The 15,395-nt window shown below is 43.6% G+C and overlaps 1 protein-coding gene across 1 annotated transcript in view; it reads right to left on the reverse strand.

Moving 5' to 3' along the window:
• Nucleotides 1-8,752: 8,752 nt before the first annotated feature.
• The window catches only part of chuk (component of inhibitor of nuclear factor kappa B kinase complex), a 93,692-nt gene continuing 87,049 nt past the window's right edge, over nucleotides 8,753-15,395 (reverse strand). The window contains exons 20-22 of the mRNA XM_038782730.1: nucleotides 14,990-15,132; nucleotides 10,472-10,571; nucleotides 8,753-9,501 (exon numbers count right to left, since the gene is read on the reverse strand). Coding sequence (XP_038638658.1) covers nucleotides 9,454-9,501; nucleotides 10,472-10,571; nucleotides 14,990-15,132 — 291 coding nt within the window. The 3' untranslated portion in view covers nucleotides 8,753-9,453. The remainder of the gene's footprint in view (nucleotides 9,502-10,471; nucleotides 10,572-14,989; nucleotides 15,133-15,395) is intronic.

Here is a 15,395-nt window from a genome sequence, read left to right on the forward strand (position 1 = left end):
ACCCCTCAATTTAAGGCTATGTCCCCTCGTGCTAGCCACCTCCATCCGCGGGAGAAGGCTCTCGCTGTCCACCCTATCTAACCCTCTGATCATTTTGTATGCCTCTATTAAATCACCTCTTAACCTTCTTCTCTCTAACGAAAACAACCTCAAGTCCATCAGCCTTTCCTCATAAGATTTTCCCTCCATACCAGGCAACATCCTGGTAAATCTCCTCTGCACCCGTTCCAAAGCTTCCACGTCCTTCCTATAATGAGGCGACCAGAACTGTACGCAATACTCCAAATGCGGCCGTACTAGAGTTTTGTACAACTGCAACATGACCTCATGGCTCCGGAATTCAATCCCTCTACCAATAAAGGCCAACACACCATAGGCCTTCTTCACAACCCTATCAACCTGGGTGGCAACTTTCAGGGATCTATGTACATGGACACCGAGATCCCTCTGCTCATCCACACTACCAAGAATTTTACCATTAGCCAAATATTCCGCATTTCTGTTATTCTTTCCAAAGTGAATCACCTCACACTTCTCCACATTAAACTCCATTTGCCACCTCTCAGCCCAGCTCTGCAGCTTATCTATGTCCCTCTGTAACCTGCAACATCCTTCCGCACTGTCTACAACTCCACCGACTTTAGTGTCGTCTGCAAATTTACTCACCCATCCTTCTGCGCCCTCCTCTAGGTCATTTATAAAAATGACAAACAGCAACGGCCCCAGAACAGATCCTTGTGGTACGCCACTCGTAACTGAACTCCATTCTGAACATTTCCCATCAACTACCACTCTCTGTCTTCTTTCAACTAGCCAATTTCTGATCCACATCTCTAAATCACCCTCAATCCCTAGCCTCCGTATTTTCTGCAATAGCCGACCGTGGGGAACCTTATCAAACGCTTTACTGAAATCCATATACACCACATCAACTGCTCTACCCTCGTCTACCTGTTCAGTCACCTTCTCAAAGAACTCGATAAGGTTTGTGAGGCATGACCTACCCTTCACAAAACCATGCTGACTGTCCCTAATCATATTATTCCGATCTAGATAATTATAAATCGTATCTTTTATAATCCTCTCCAAGACTTTACCCACCACAGACGTTAAGCTCACCGGCCTATAGTTACCGGGGTTATCTCTACTCCCCTTCTTGAACAAAGGGACCACATTTGCTATCCTCCAGTCCTCTGGCACTATTCCTGTAGCCAATGATGACCTAAAAATCAAAGCCAAAGGCTCAGCAATCTCTTCCCTGGCTTCCCAGAGAATCCTAGGATAAATCCCATCCGGCCCCGGGGACTTATCTATTTTCACCTTGTCCAGAATTGCCAACACTTCTTCCCTACGCACCTCAATGCCATCTATTCTAATAGCCTGGGTCTCAGCATTCTCCTCCACAATATTATCTTTTTCTTGAGTGAATACTGACAAAAAGTATTCATTTAGTATCTCACTTATCTCCTCAGCCTCCACACACAACTTCCCACCGCTGTCCTTGACTGGCCCTACTCTTACCCTAGTCATTCTTTTATTCCTTACATACCTATAGAAAGCTTTTGGGTTTTCCTTGATCCTACCTGCCAAAGACTTCTCATGTCCCCTCCTTGCTCGTCTCAGCTCTCTCTTTAGATCCTTCCTCGCTTCCTTGTAACTATCAAGCGCCCCAACTGAAACTTCACGCCTCATCTTCACATAGGCCTCCTTCTTCCTCTTAACAAGAGATTCCACTTCTTTGGTAAACCACGGTTCCCTCGCTTGATGTGGAAAATATTTGGATCCATGGACCACAGGAAGGGAGATGGTGGAAGTGCAGATTGTTGTATCTGTACTCACATGGGAAGATGTTGTGGAAAAGAAACATGATCCTGGGGGTATGTAGGAGTGGACGAAGACAATTGAAGTCCTTACAGAAAGCAAAGGAAAAGGAAAGGCCCCAACCTAAAATGTTAATTGTTTTTCTTTCCACAGATGCTGTCTGACCAGAGTTACTTCTAACATTTTATGTTTATATTAGATCTTCAGCAACCATAGTATTTTGAATTTTGATGATGAATGCTCATCTTTAAATTACATCCATCAATATTCAAGTCAAGCGGGAAAGGTTTCATGCAATTGAAATAATTCAGCACGTTAAAAATTTCGAAGCTACCAGAGAATCCCCCATAGTGCAGTTGGCCAATCGGCCATCAAATCGGTATCGACGCCCCAAGAGCACTCTACGCAGGTCCATTCCCCGCCCACTCCACCCTATCCCCGCTACCTAACTTGCACATCCCTGGACACTAAGGGGCAATTTATCATGGCTGAGCCACCTAACCTGCACATCTTTGGACTGTGGGAGGAAACTGGAGCACCCGGAGGAAACCCACGCAGACACGGGGAGAACGTGCAGACTCCACAGTCACCCGAGGCCGGAATCAAACCCGGGTCTCTGGCATTGTGAGGCAGCAGTGCTAACCACTGTGCCGCCCAAATGATTAACTGATGTCTTTCAGGAAAAGGAAGCTGTCACTTTTTCTGGCCAGGTCTATGTGTGGCTCTGGTCCTGTAACTAATGATACTTGATGCCCTTTCCAGGTTGTCTGAACACTCAGTTGTCAGGGAAAGTAGACATAGGCAAGTGCCTCAAGAATAAACTTTTAAAACTTAAATTTCTCATTCGCATTTAGGACAGAAAGCAAAGTGAAAACTCTCACGTGGAAATTAGAGCTTGCCACAGAAAGGCTCGCTGGTATTTTCATATACATATTAAAATTATTTTACAAACAAGAGATCATTACAAAGGGACAGAATAAAAGCATGGCCGATCTGCTGTTGAAATTCTCATCATTCATGCCTTTAATGCGATAGACCGGATTATTCCAATGGCATTGTGAGGCAGCAGTGCTAACCACTGTGGCGTCCAAATGATTTCCTGATGACCCCCAGCCTGCCAAAGTTTACCATCAATAAATTTAGGGTAACCCAAAACGTTTGCTGACTTACATTGACTCCCAGTTAAGCAATGCCTTGATTTTAAAATCAACCTTCGACAGCTTCGAACATTCCTGATCTCTGTAACCTCCTCCGTCCCACAACCCTATATATCTCCTCCATTTCAAATTTATCGCTCCACCACTGGCAGCTATGCCTTCCGTTGTTCATAGCCTAAAAGCTCTGCCATTCCCTCACTAATCCTCCGCACCAACTTTCCTCCTTCAAGATGCCCTTTAAAACCTACCTCATTGAACCTGCCCCAATATCTCAATTTGGCTTGACGCTAGACTTGATCATGCCCCTGTGAAGTTACTTGGGAGTGCTTTATTATGGGAACGGCAACGTATAAATACCAGTTATTGTTGGTAAATTTCACCTATGAATGGAAAGATGAAGAGAAAAACGGATTCAATGGAGAACAATATTTAAATCTGTAAATTTATAGCTTTTTAATGTCAGTTTGCAACAGAATAACTCCACAGCAGTGGATATGAGAACCATTTATATTTTACATTTATCAAGGTCACCTTGGTTCACATAATAAACCCAAGATGTCAAAAATACTAATGAATGACAGAAACAAAATATATATTTTTGCTACTTCAGAGCTGCATAAATATAAATTGAAGTTTAAAACATAAAAGTACAACGTCAATAACAATTTCAACATGAGTAATTATGTATAGGAACTTAAAATGCAGCAAAAATAAAACAAACTTAATTTGTCACAACTGATACTCTCACATGTCTAATGATCTTCAGTTACTAAAGGAATTTTACTAAACGAATTTTAAAACAGAAATATCAATAGAATTCATTTGCTCAACAATTTCTTGCGTTTTAATAAATGCTTCAGGTTTTATGATAAATTAATCTGATCATACATGAGATTACAGGACAGGAGTAAAATATGTATTTTCTTATATTCGCTATTATTAGAGAAAAATACATCAGGTGCACAAAAGGCATGTCATCAATTGAATTATCAATAGGTGATAGTGGACAACCTACCCATTGTCTAACATGCTGCCTACATTGCAATGGTGTGACAGCATTACAGAAATAATATAAACAAAATAATAAAACTTAAAACGAGATTCAAACGAGGTTACATTTTAAAAGTGCAATTAACGCCGTCATGAATAAAATTGGAAAATGTACATGAGATACATGACTGACAGCAGTACGATCTGTTTGTTGTACAAAAAGAGGATGTCAGTGTGTTACAATGAGCAGAGTATATTCATTGTCTCTCTCCGCTGATCCTGTATATTCTTTACATCATATATAAAATTTAGACAAGTGAACTTCCAACTCATCCCAATATCTGTTCCTGTATCCTCGTGCAGTCCAAGTTAAGACATGAAGTTGATAGTAGTTTATGCCTTCATTGTAATTCCCCCACCCCCATCATTGTAAACATGTATGCATGAATGACACTGCTTTACAAAATGAAACAGGCAACAATGGTATCATTATTCAAAAAGGGAGGAAGGGGTAAACCAGGAAACTTCAGGCCAGGAATCTAACCTCAGTGATGGGGAAACTATTGGAAGCAATTTTGAGACAATAAATTAATCTGCATTTGGAGAAATAGTCGTTAATCAAGAACAGTCTGTGTGGTTTTATTAAGGGGAGGTCATGTCTGACCAACTTAATTGAATTTTTCAAAGAGGTGACCAGACGTGTCGATGATGGAAATGCATTTGATGTGGTCTATTTGGATTTCAAAAAGGCTTTGATAAGGTCCCACATGGAAGACTGATAGCGACGGTAAGAAATTTGGCAAATTGGATCCAGAATTGGCTGAGTGGCAGGAAGGGATGTTTTTCTGACTGGAAGCCTGACCAGTGGGGTCCCGCAGTGTAGGAGGACTATCAGTAAGTTCGCGGATGATACAAAAATTGGTCCAGTGTAAATAGTGAGGATGATAGCTTTAGATTACAGGAGGAAATAGACGGGCTGGTTAGTGGCAAATGGAATTCAACTTGGGCAAGTATGAGATGATGCACTTTGTCAGGACAAACAAGGCAAGGGAATATATGATAAATGGCAGGAGCCTGGGAAGCACTGAGAATCAAAGGGACCTCGGTGTGCATGTACACTGGTCCTTTAAGATAACAGTGAGTGATTGAGACAGCATATGGTATACTTGCCTTTGTTAGATGAGGCATACAGTTTAAGAGCAGGGAGGTTACACTGGAACTGTATAAAATATTGGTTAGGCCCCGGCAAGAGTACTGTGTACAGTTCTGGAATCCACATTATAAGAGGAATGTGATCGCACTGGAAAGGGTGCAGAGGAGATTTACCAGGTTGCTGCCTGGGCTGGAGAGTTTTCGTTATGCAGAGAAATTGGAATAGACTCTTTGGACCAGAGGAGACTGAGGGGGCATGATTGAGATGTGATGGGCATATAGATAGACAGGAAGAAACTTTTCCCCTTGGTGGAGGAAAAATGTTTTCACCCAGAGAGTGGTGGGGAGTCTGAAACTCACTGCGTGAAAGGATGGTGGAGGCAGAGTCCCTCACAACATTACTTCAAGGTTGAGCCTCAACCAGCACGATAGCAGAAATATGCACAAAATTAGAAAAAAATAAATTTCCCATTCCTACTGAATCAACAGCAAAAGCCTGGGGGAGGTAATTATACCATGTCAGGTCATTGCAACTCTCAAATAGTAGGCAACATTATGATGCATAAACATTGGGTTATTTGGTATAAATAATGGGACATGTATTCTCCACTTACATTGTTTGCATGCCAAAAGTAATTAAATAACATTCGGTGGTCAATGAATCCTGCAGAACCAAACCATGACCAGAAATATTTCTATCTCTAGCTGTTTGTCCGTTAAATTATCTGAATTTATATTTATCAATTAAAAACAAAAATACATTGATTTCTTGCAGTGTCAGATGCATTTCACAATTAGTAAAGGGTTTTAGCATGATGGCTGACTGGACAGATAATTGAAATATTAAATCCAGTTGCATCTTTGATATCACATAAAGATGGAAACTGGTCAAAAGGTAGTGGATAAGTTGGGGACTATATAGAATGCTGGAGGGTCAATCATAGAATCCCTACAGTACAAGAGGCCTTTCGGTCAATCGAGTCAGCACTGACCCTTCGAAAGACCTCCCCCACCTAGGTTCAATCCCCTGACCTATTCCAGCGGCCACACTAAGGGGCAACTTAGCATGGCCAATCCACCTAATCTGCACATCGTTGGACTTTGGGAGGAAACCGATGCAGAGATGGGGAGAATGTGCAAACTCCGTACAGCCACCCGAAGTCGGAATCGAACCCAGGTCTCTGGTGCTGTGAGACAGCAGTGCTAACCGCTGTGCCACCGTCTCTGAGCCAAGCAGCAAGTCATACAAGATCAAGACCAAAATTTCCATCAATCAAGTTGCCAATTTCAGTTGTGTTGCCAATGTCAGATTCCTTCACACGAGCCAAAACAATCCCCTGGCTGCTAGATCGGTCACTAATCAGTTTTGTAGCAACACTAGTAGTATTCCTGGAGCGATTATCTACACTTATGGTCCAGGAAGAGGAGGAAAAAAGATGTGGTTACAATATATTAAAAGAGTTTCATCCTCAAAAATAATGAGGTACAGGGCAGATGTAGCTCGCACACAGACAGACATTTCCCATCCTCATTCACAGCTGAGACTTTCTGGTGCTGCTGAAAGCGAATGGGGTTTTGGCAGGAACACCCAATTTTCCATTCTCGCTCTCAACCGGTCCTGCCATGACTAAGGCTGGAGAATCCCGCCCATAATCGAGAACCAACAGATCCATTAGATCAGTTGGAAATTATCAACAAGTCAGACATTTTACTGCAGGGAACAATTCAGCAAACCCTGAGATACAGGGTGAAATCTCATCTATTATGTCACAGAGATTAAAATATTTAATAAGTTAAATGTAATTTACAGTGCAGAAGGCGGCCATTCAACCCATCAAGTCTGCACAAGCCCTTGGAAAGAGCACGTTACCCAAGCCCACACCTCTACCCTATTCCCGTAACCCAGTAAACCCACCAAACCTTTTTGGACACTACGGGGCAATTTAGCACGGCCAATCCACCTAACCTGCACGTCTTTGGACTGTGGGAGGAAATGGAGCACCCGGAGGAATCCCACGTAGACACGGGGAGAACATGCAGACTCCGCACAGACAGTGACCCGAGCTGGGAATTGAACGTTTGACCCTGGAGCTGTGAAGCAACTGTGCTAACAACTGTTCTACCTTACTGCCCAAAACATTGATTCTGTATTACCCAAATTCGTCATTTGAACAATTTCAATAAAGTAGATGAACTTTCTGAACAACATTGGAAGCGTTTGGGGAGGTTAAAACCGAAGTTACAACCATTGTATTTAGAAAGGCTTTTGCTTCAACCGCATTAGTGCATTTTAGTGCTCAAAATGGATATAATACACCTCAAATTATCAAGAAGGCATCAGTGGAGAACAGTTTTAATCACTTAACCACAAAGGAACAAAATGTTTTTCAACTGTATTCCTATATCTGAAAAAGTAGGAGGCGATTCGTAGAGTGCAAACCTTTTGTGCCTCTTCATATAAAACATTTTACTTCAGCTTTCATCGCCGTCGTTTTTCAAAGTTTGCCCTTACTTCAAGTTAGTTTTCTTAATTCCCATTTCCACAGTTCCCTCCCACCTCTTCAGCTTAAAATGGTGAAAGAAATCAAAAATGTTGGAAAAACTTGAAATTATCTTTTTTTCTCAATCTGCAGAGTTCACAATTTAAAATCATAGCACCCAATCCTTTGAATATTAAAAGCTGAAGTGAGAATTGATGTAGGACAACCAGTTTGGACCAGGAACAAGTTTCAATCCTACCACAAAGCCATGCTCTAGATGTTATAAATGCAGTGAAGCAAAGGTCATTTTCATTGGCATGCTTAGTCTCAATACATTTCACAAGTAGAAACTATATTTTCATTATTTTTTATAATCATGATGTTTCAACAGAAATCATACATTATAATAGTACACAAATTATATTACTGAACATTATAGCTGCTTAGAATCCTATTCCAAGCGCAGTTGATTGCACTGCTGCCTCATGGCGCCGAGGTCCCAGGTTCGACCCCGGCTTTGACTCACTGTCCGTGTGGAGTTTGCACATTCTCCCCATGTTTGCGTGGGTTTCGCCCCCACATGATGTGCAGTTTAGGTGGATTAGCCACGCTAAATTGCCCCTTAATTGGAAAATATGAATTGCATACTCTAAAAATATTTTTTTTTTTAAATGCTATTCCAAATGATGTTAGAGACATATCAGGTTTTAAAACTGATTTCTACAAACATCATGGAAGTTTTCAAAAAACGAAGACTCTTCAGACAACTACACACCATGTAACAGACACTGCAGTAAACGTTTATTAAACGTTATTCTGTTAAATTAACGCAACTTCTAAACAGAGAAGTGTGTTTGTGGTTGCTTTTCACAAACTGAAACCAAAGTGGTGGGAAAATCTGCAGGCTGTCTTTTTATTAAATTAAATAAAAGCAAAGAGAATTGCATTTGATGTTTGTATAAAATTAATTTTGGAACCTGTATGCAAGGCCTTTAATCGCCTCTCCCTCCTTGGTAAGTTACTGTGTACGTCACCGGTGGGGAATGCCATTGTGCAGACAATTTCACCAAGCTGTGAATTGTGGGACACCACCAAAACCACGTTACTTCTGTAGTTGTTAACCCATTAACTCACTCCCTTGCCATTTTAACCCATTAACTCACTCCCTTGCCATTTTAAAGTCATGGCCTGCAGGGAGATACTCACCCCTCAGTGACATTTCCCCAGTTATATATATATTCTTTTAATTATTGAAATTCCCAATAAAATTCTTCTGCAATTATTTTCCTTTTCATACACAATAGAGAAGAAAAATTGGAAAAACATTACATCTTGAGATTTCCTCACCTTTAAGTAAATACATATATAAAATAGGAAGCAAAATAAAAAAAAGACACTGCAACTGTTGGGGCCTGTTCAGCAGTTCCAGAAGTAGCTGATAAAAATAGCATGATATTTGACGTGTAGATCCTCCAATTTTAATAGCACCCCTCACTCAGAACGTAAATCCACCTTTTTTCTTTCTGGTTGCTGACAGGCTGGTTTTGTATTTCCAGCAATTTCCATTTTCATTAAACATCAAACAGATTTTTACCTGGACAATTAACATTGTAACTGTGCTAGAAAAATGGATAATGACAAAGCCAAAAAGCTATATATTATTCAGGTGCAGTACTTTCTTGCATTGTCCTGCACTGAAACAGTGCGATTAATGACCAAAAGACATGGTTCTGAGACACAGCAGGATTCAGGTTGCAGGCTTTTCTTTATAGTGTTCACAACAGCAAATCATCATTGACTCAGGGTCTTGTGTTCAGCACTCAAGAAATCAGTTGCCTGCCGAAATATGCATCTCAGAGTTTGTCTGATAACATTTCTTCCAGCCAGCTCCAATCAAGAGACTGAAAAAGAAGAGTGGATCAATACTGACTACTGGGTACTGCAATGAAAATCAATTTTTCATCCACTCTACCTATCAAACAAACACGCTGTCTTTTATCTTGCAGTGCGGAAGCCAATACTTGGTAACAGTGATACTGATAAACCTTCAGGTTAACTGAGCAACAGACAGCAGAGTTGAAGAGCTTACAAGGTACCAGACTGCCCTTGTGTGCAGAACAAATTACAGACTCCGCTGTTCTCTGTGGATGGTTCCACCAAATAACCTTGTGATCAATATCCCTTCGCTTTGATAAAATGTTTACATTATCATAAAGAAACACTATAGCCATTTAGTTTACCATAGGAGCCCTTTAATATTGAAATCTATTATAGCCTTTCATAATGTTAGGATATTCAGTAATAGTTGAAATTTATTCTCCCAAAGCTGCTGTACTGCAGGACTATTTTAGTGATAATAGATTTTTTAAATTACTTTATCAGAGTCACAAAGTCAGAGCTCAGAGTGTGGACAGGGGCAAACCCCTAATCCAGCTCCTTGCCTGCTCCAAAAAACCAATTCAAATTGAATCCAATTCATGGTCCCCACAAGAGAGACATACCAGATCCAGGCATTACACCTGCCCTCACGCTCATCTTACCCAAAAGGCCGAGAAGCGATTGTTAGTGATAATAGTTGACTGTACTACCAGGATTTGTAGCAAAACTGAAGATTTGTAGCAAAATTGCATTGCAGCATTGCTAGTTATTGCAACAGTTACTTCCATAATATTGCAAAGTAAACTAAGTTGTTGTAATGCCAGCTATTCTGGAGTGTAAACAAATTAATCAGGCCAACCATGTCATAATTCACATCACAGAGCGAAAAAATCTCACAATACCAAAACAGTACTTTAAGGAGAAAGAATTAGCCAGTATCATATAAAGACAAAACACATTAACACAAAACATGAAATTCTGAATTGCTCCTACCGATATGCTGTTATTGTGTTCTAATAAAGTTTCACGCATCAAACTATGCAACTGGCTGCAGAAATTTTGGTTCTCTTCAATTACAGACATTGACGATTCACTGTGGGGAAAAGGATAGAATGTACAATGAGCTCATCAACTGGATTATTTTCTGCAGGACAATTTGGTTTGAACTCAAGACTGGTAGTGTGTGTAACAGACATCAGATTTTGACAATGTCTTTTTATAAAAGGCACACAAAGAGCATTATATTTATTAGCTTTTTTTCTTCTCACATATTCGAGTTTGCACATTTTTTGATAGCATTTCAGAGATGATGATTAGCAATTAAAGCAAACAGCAAGTTCTGAATATTCACAAAACTAAAAGTGCAGAACATTAAAATATCACTGAATATGGTCATAGGTCTGATCTTGGTCCGGTCGAGTTCCAAGGTGCCAACAGTGGCAACGGAGTCGAGGCTGTTTATGGAGGGGGGGGGGGGGGGGGGGGGGGGGGAGAGACCCGTGGAGGTTCAGGAGGCTGATGGTGGAGGAGTTTTCATACTTCTCCCATGTGCAGCAGGTGTCCTCCCGGATTGATTTTTTTTCATGCTGGACAAGACGCTGTTGGTCGGGGCGGCCGACTTGGGAGTACTTGATTGTGGTTTCCACCACACGCCGCAATGGGCGGATTGCGTGTGGCCCGGGGAAGGGGGGGGGTGTGTGGAGAGAGAGAGACCACCCACAGTGGAGGCAGGATGTGGGGTTGCTGGCGGATGAGCATGTGTGTCAGCGGGTGAGGGTTGCCATTCGGGGCTATGTGGAGCTAAATGACACAGGGGATGTCACCGCTGCCACGCTGTGGGAGACATTCAAGGCGGTAGTTGGGGGGGGGGGCAGTTTATGTCAATCCAGGTGCATAGGGAAAAATGGAACGGGAATGGTGGATGAGATTTTGAGGGTAAACAAGAGGTACTTGGAGGCGACGGAGGCAGGGCTGTTGAAGGAAAGGCAAGGCTCCAGATTAATTTGGGGTAGTTTCTACAGGGAAGGCAGTGGGGCAGCTGTGGAGGGGCAGAGAGGCAGTGTATGAGTATGGGGAGAAGGCAAGTAGGATGTTGGCCCATCAGCTGAGAAAGCAGGAGGCAGCGAGGGAGATTCACAGACTGAGGGTTGAGAAGGGCAAGATGGACCGGGAGGGGGTGAAAGGGGTGTTTGAGTTTTATAGAAGGCTATGATTATAGATTATAGAGCCCCTGACCGGGGAGGAGGGGATGTGGCGGTTTCTGGACAGGTTGGAGTTTCCCAAAATAGAGGAGGGGCTAGTTCAGGAACTGGGGACCCCAATTGGGCTGAGGGAGGTGATGGATGACATGGGGACGATGCAGGCAGGCAATGCCCCGGAGCCAGACGGGGTCCCGGTAGAGTTCTATAAAAGGTTTGGGGCGGAACTGGGGCCACTGCTGGTGAGGGCGTATAATGAAACAAGGGAGAGGGGGGAACTCCCCCCTACATTGTCGTAGGCTTCTATCTCCCTGATATTGAAGAAGGAAAAGGATTCAGAGCTGTGTGGGTCATTCCGCCAAGTTATTGGCGAAGATGTTGGCATCGCGAACTGAGGACTGTGCCCTGGGGATGATAGGCAAAGATCAAATGGGTTTGGGAAGGGGAGGCAGATGTCAGTGAGTGTGAGGAGGCTACTCAACGTAATTATGGTGCCTTTGGAGCACAGGAGGTGGAGATAGTGGTGGGCGATAGATGCGGAGAAGATGTTTGATCGGGTGGAGTGGGCGTATCTGTTGGAGGTGTTGGGGCGGTACGGGTTCGGGCAGGGGTTTGTGTATTGGATTTGGCTGTTATGTAAGGCGCCGGTTACGGGTGTGCGGATGAACCAAGTGAGTTTGGGATACTTTGGCCTATATTGTGGGACGGGGTAGGGTGCCTACTCTTCCTGTTGTTCTTTGCTTTGGCGATAAAGCTGCTGGCAATGGCGCTTAGGGTGTCGAGGGATTGGAGAGAAATTGAGCGGGGGTAGTTGAGCACAGTGTCTCATTGTATGTGGACGATCTGCTGCTGTACATTGCGAACCCGGTGGGCTGCATCAGAGGCATCATGGGGATCCTGGGGTAGTTTGGCCAGTTCTCGGGATACAAACTGAATATGGGAAAAAGATGTGTTCTCAAGTTCGGGGAAAGGAACCGAGGTTGGGGGGAGGAGTTTACAAGAGGAAGTGATGGGGAGGGGTCTGGGAGGGAGGGTGGGGGGTGTCTACAATTCATGGGTGTCATTCACGGTACTCTTTCGGGGATTGGATGGCATTGAATATTAAGGGGGGGTGTGTGGACTATATATGTCAACGGTGACCAGGGGCGATTCCTGATTCCTTTTTCTTTTTTCCTCCTTGGGGGGGGGGGTTTAGTTTTATTTGATGCTTATATTGTCATGCAGGCCGTTGTTTGGGGGTTGGTGGGAGTATGGGATTGTTGTTGTTGGTAGGGGGATGACATTGTATTTGTTACAGTTTACTGTTTGTTGGTGGGGTGTAAATTCTGAAGAAAATGTGAAAATGGAGAATAAAAATATTTTTTAAAAAAGCGATGTGTTTTCAATTAAGCCTATAGGGCAGGAAAGGAGGCTAGGGGAGTTGCCGTTTAGAGTATTTTGGATATTTGGGTATCCAGGTGGCGCGGAGCTGGGAGCAGTTAAACAAACTGAACCTGGCTTAGTTGGTACAATAGTTGAAAGAAGATTTTAAGCGGAAGGATGTGCTGTCGCAGGCAGGGCCTGTGCAGACAGTGTTTCTGTTTGTGTTTCAGAACCTCTGTATCTTCTTCTCCAAGTCGTTTTTTAGGAAGGTCAATGCACTGATCTCTGGTTTTGTGTGGACGGGGAAGACCCAGGGGGTTAGGAGGGTTTTCTTGGAGAGGTGACGAGAGGGGGGCTGGCGTTGCCGAATACGATGAATTCATACTGGGTGGTGAATATTGCTATGGTTATGAAATTGACCATGGGGGAGGGGTTGGTGTGGGGACGGATGGAGGCGGCATCGCGCAGGGTTAAGTTTTTAAGGGCTGTTGCTAGCGCCTTTACCGCTCTCACAGACCAGGTAGGTACTCGGAGTCCAGTGGAGGTGTCAGCCCCAAGGATGTGGAGGCAGAGGCGGCAGCATCTGGGACTGGAAGATGCCTCTGTGTGGCCGTCGATCTGTAATAACCGTAGTTTGCTCCGGCGGGGCTTGACGCGAGGTTTCGGGGAGGCGGCAGGCAGGGATTGAGCACTTCTGCAATCTGTTTATAGGAGGCAAATTTGCCAAGTTGGAGGACCTAGAGGAAGAGAATGAATTGCCCAGGTGGAATGGCTGTAGGTACCTGCAGGTTCAGGACTTTCCTGGGCTGTCGGCCCTGGGGTTGCAGGACAAGGTGTGTCGAAGGACGAAATAGGGGAGGGGGAGGTGTCAGATGTCTATAAGGAGTTGACAGAATGGGAGTGAGCCCTGGAGGAGGAGCCGGGAGGGGAGGTGAGGGCGGAGACTTGGGCAGAGGCCTTGCGGAGGGGGAATGCGTCCTCGTCATGTGTGAGGCTAAGCTTCATCCAGTTCAAAGTGATACATAAGGGTTATGGTGTTCGGGCCAGAAAGTGAAGCTGAATCCACAAAAGATCAGCCATGATCTAATTGAATGGCGGAGCAGGCCCGAGGAGCCAGATGGCCTACTCCTGCTCCTAGTTCTTATGTTCTTATAAGGCACATATGACGGTGGCGAGGATGAGTAGCTTCTTTGCGGTGGTAGAGTAGGGGTGTGAGCGATGCATGGGGGTGGGGGCTGTGAATCACATCGATACATTCCAGCCGTATGCAAGATTGAGGGAGTTTTGGCAGGGGTTCTCGAAAGTGATGTCTAATGTGCTGGGTGTAGACGTGGTCCCAAGTCCGGAGGTTGCGATATTCAGGGTGTGGGAAGACCCGGGGGTCCAGGGGGTGAGACAGGCCGATGTTTCGACCTTTGCCTCCCTGATAGCCCGGAGATGGATTTTGCTCGTGTGGCGGGACTCGGAGCAGCTGAAAGGGGGGGGGTGTGGGTGAATGACCTGGCGGAATTCCTGAGGCTGACAGGAGAAGGTTAAGTTCATCTTGAAGGGGTTGGCAAACGGAAACAGTTTATTGATTTTTTAAATGAGGTTAGAGAGGTCAGCAAGGATGGCCGGGGGGGGGGCCGGGGATAATGGGCCTACAATGGGGCAGGTAGGGTGTGAGGAGGAGTTGTTGTCAGGGGGTGGGTGTTGGTTCTTTTTAAATTGTTTGGTTGTTCTTCTAATTTTGTTTGCATATATGAAAATGCCTTGAATAAAAATATTTAAAAAAAATTAAATATCACTGTATCAACAGATTTCCAAAACACATATATACTTTGTACTCCTTTTGAATTTTAGACGATTTTTCAATTTCCATTAATCAAATGGAACTTAAGTTATAATTCACACAGAAAATCTTAAGAGTAAATATCAAAGTGCCTACCGGCAATATCTTGTTACTTCCTACCTGTTTCTCATTACAGATATAGAGGACAAAGGATTAGGCATGGCATTTTGTGGCATAAGATTCTGCCCTTGCTGTGCCCATCCTAAACCATGGGGTGAACCAGAAGACACTGGACTTGCACTGTCAGAGCCTCGCGCTGTGCTCTGAAAGAAATGAAATATCCAACGGCATGTTAAAAGTCAACTCATTTCATTAAACAGATTCCTTTCAATTCGAAGAAAGAAGAGCAGTGTTAAAGTTCATTGCCATACAGTAGGCATGAATGCAAGTTCAAGCTGCTTCCTGTTCAATTCCCAAGCACTGGCTGCAACATTTCCCAGCAGGAAGAGTTAATTAAAGCCGGGTTTGGAATGCCAGTTTTTATCAAAGATCCCCTCCATGATAAATTCCCGAATATGGCTGGGCC

The sequence above is a fragment of the Scyliorhinus canicula genome, chromosome 22 (assembly GCF_902713615.1).
Source record: "Scyliorhinus canicula chromosome 22, sScyCan1.1, whole genome shotgun sequence".
NCBI classification, from domain to species: Eukaryota; Metazoa; Chordata; class Chondrichthyes; order Carcharhiniformes; family Scyliorhinidae; genus Scyliorhinus; species Scyliorhinus canicula.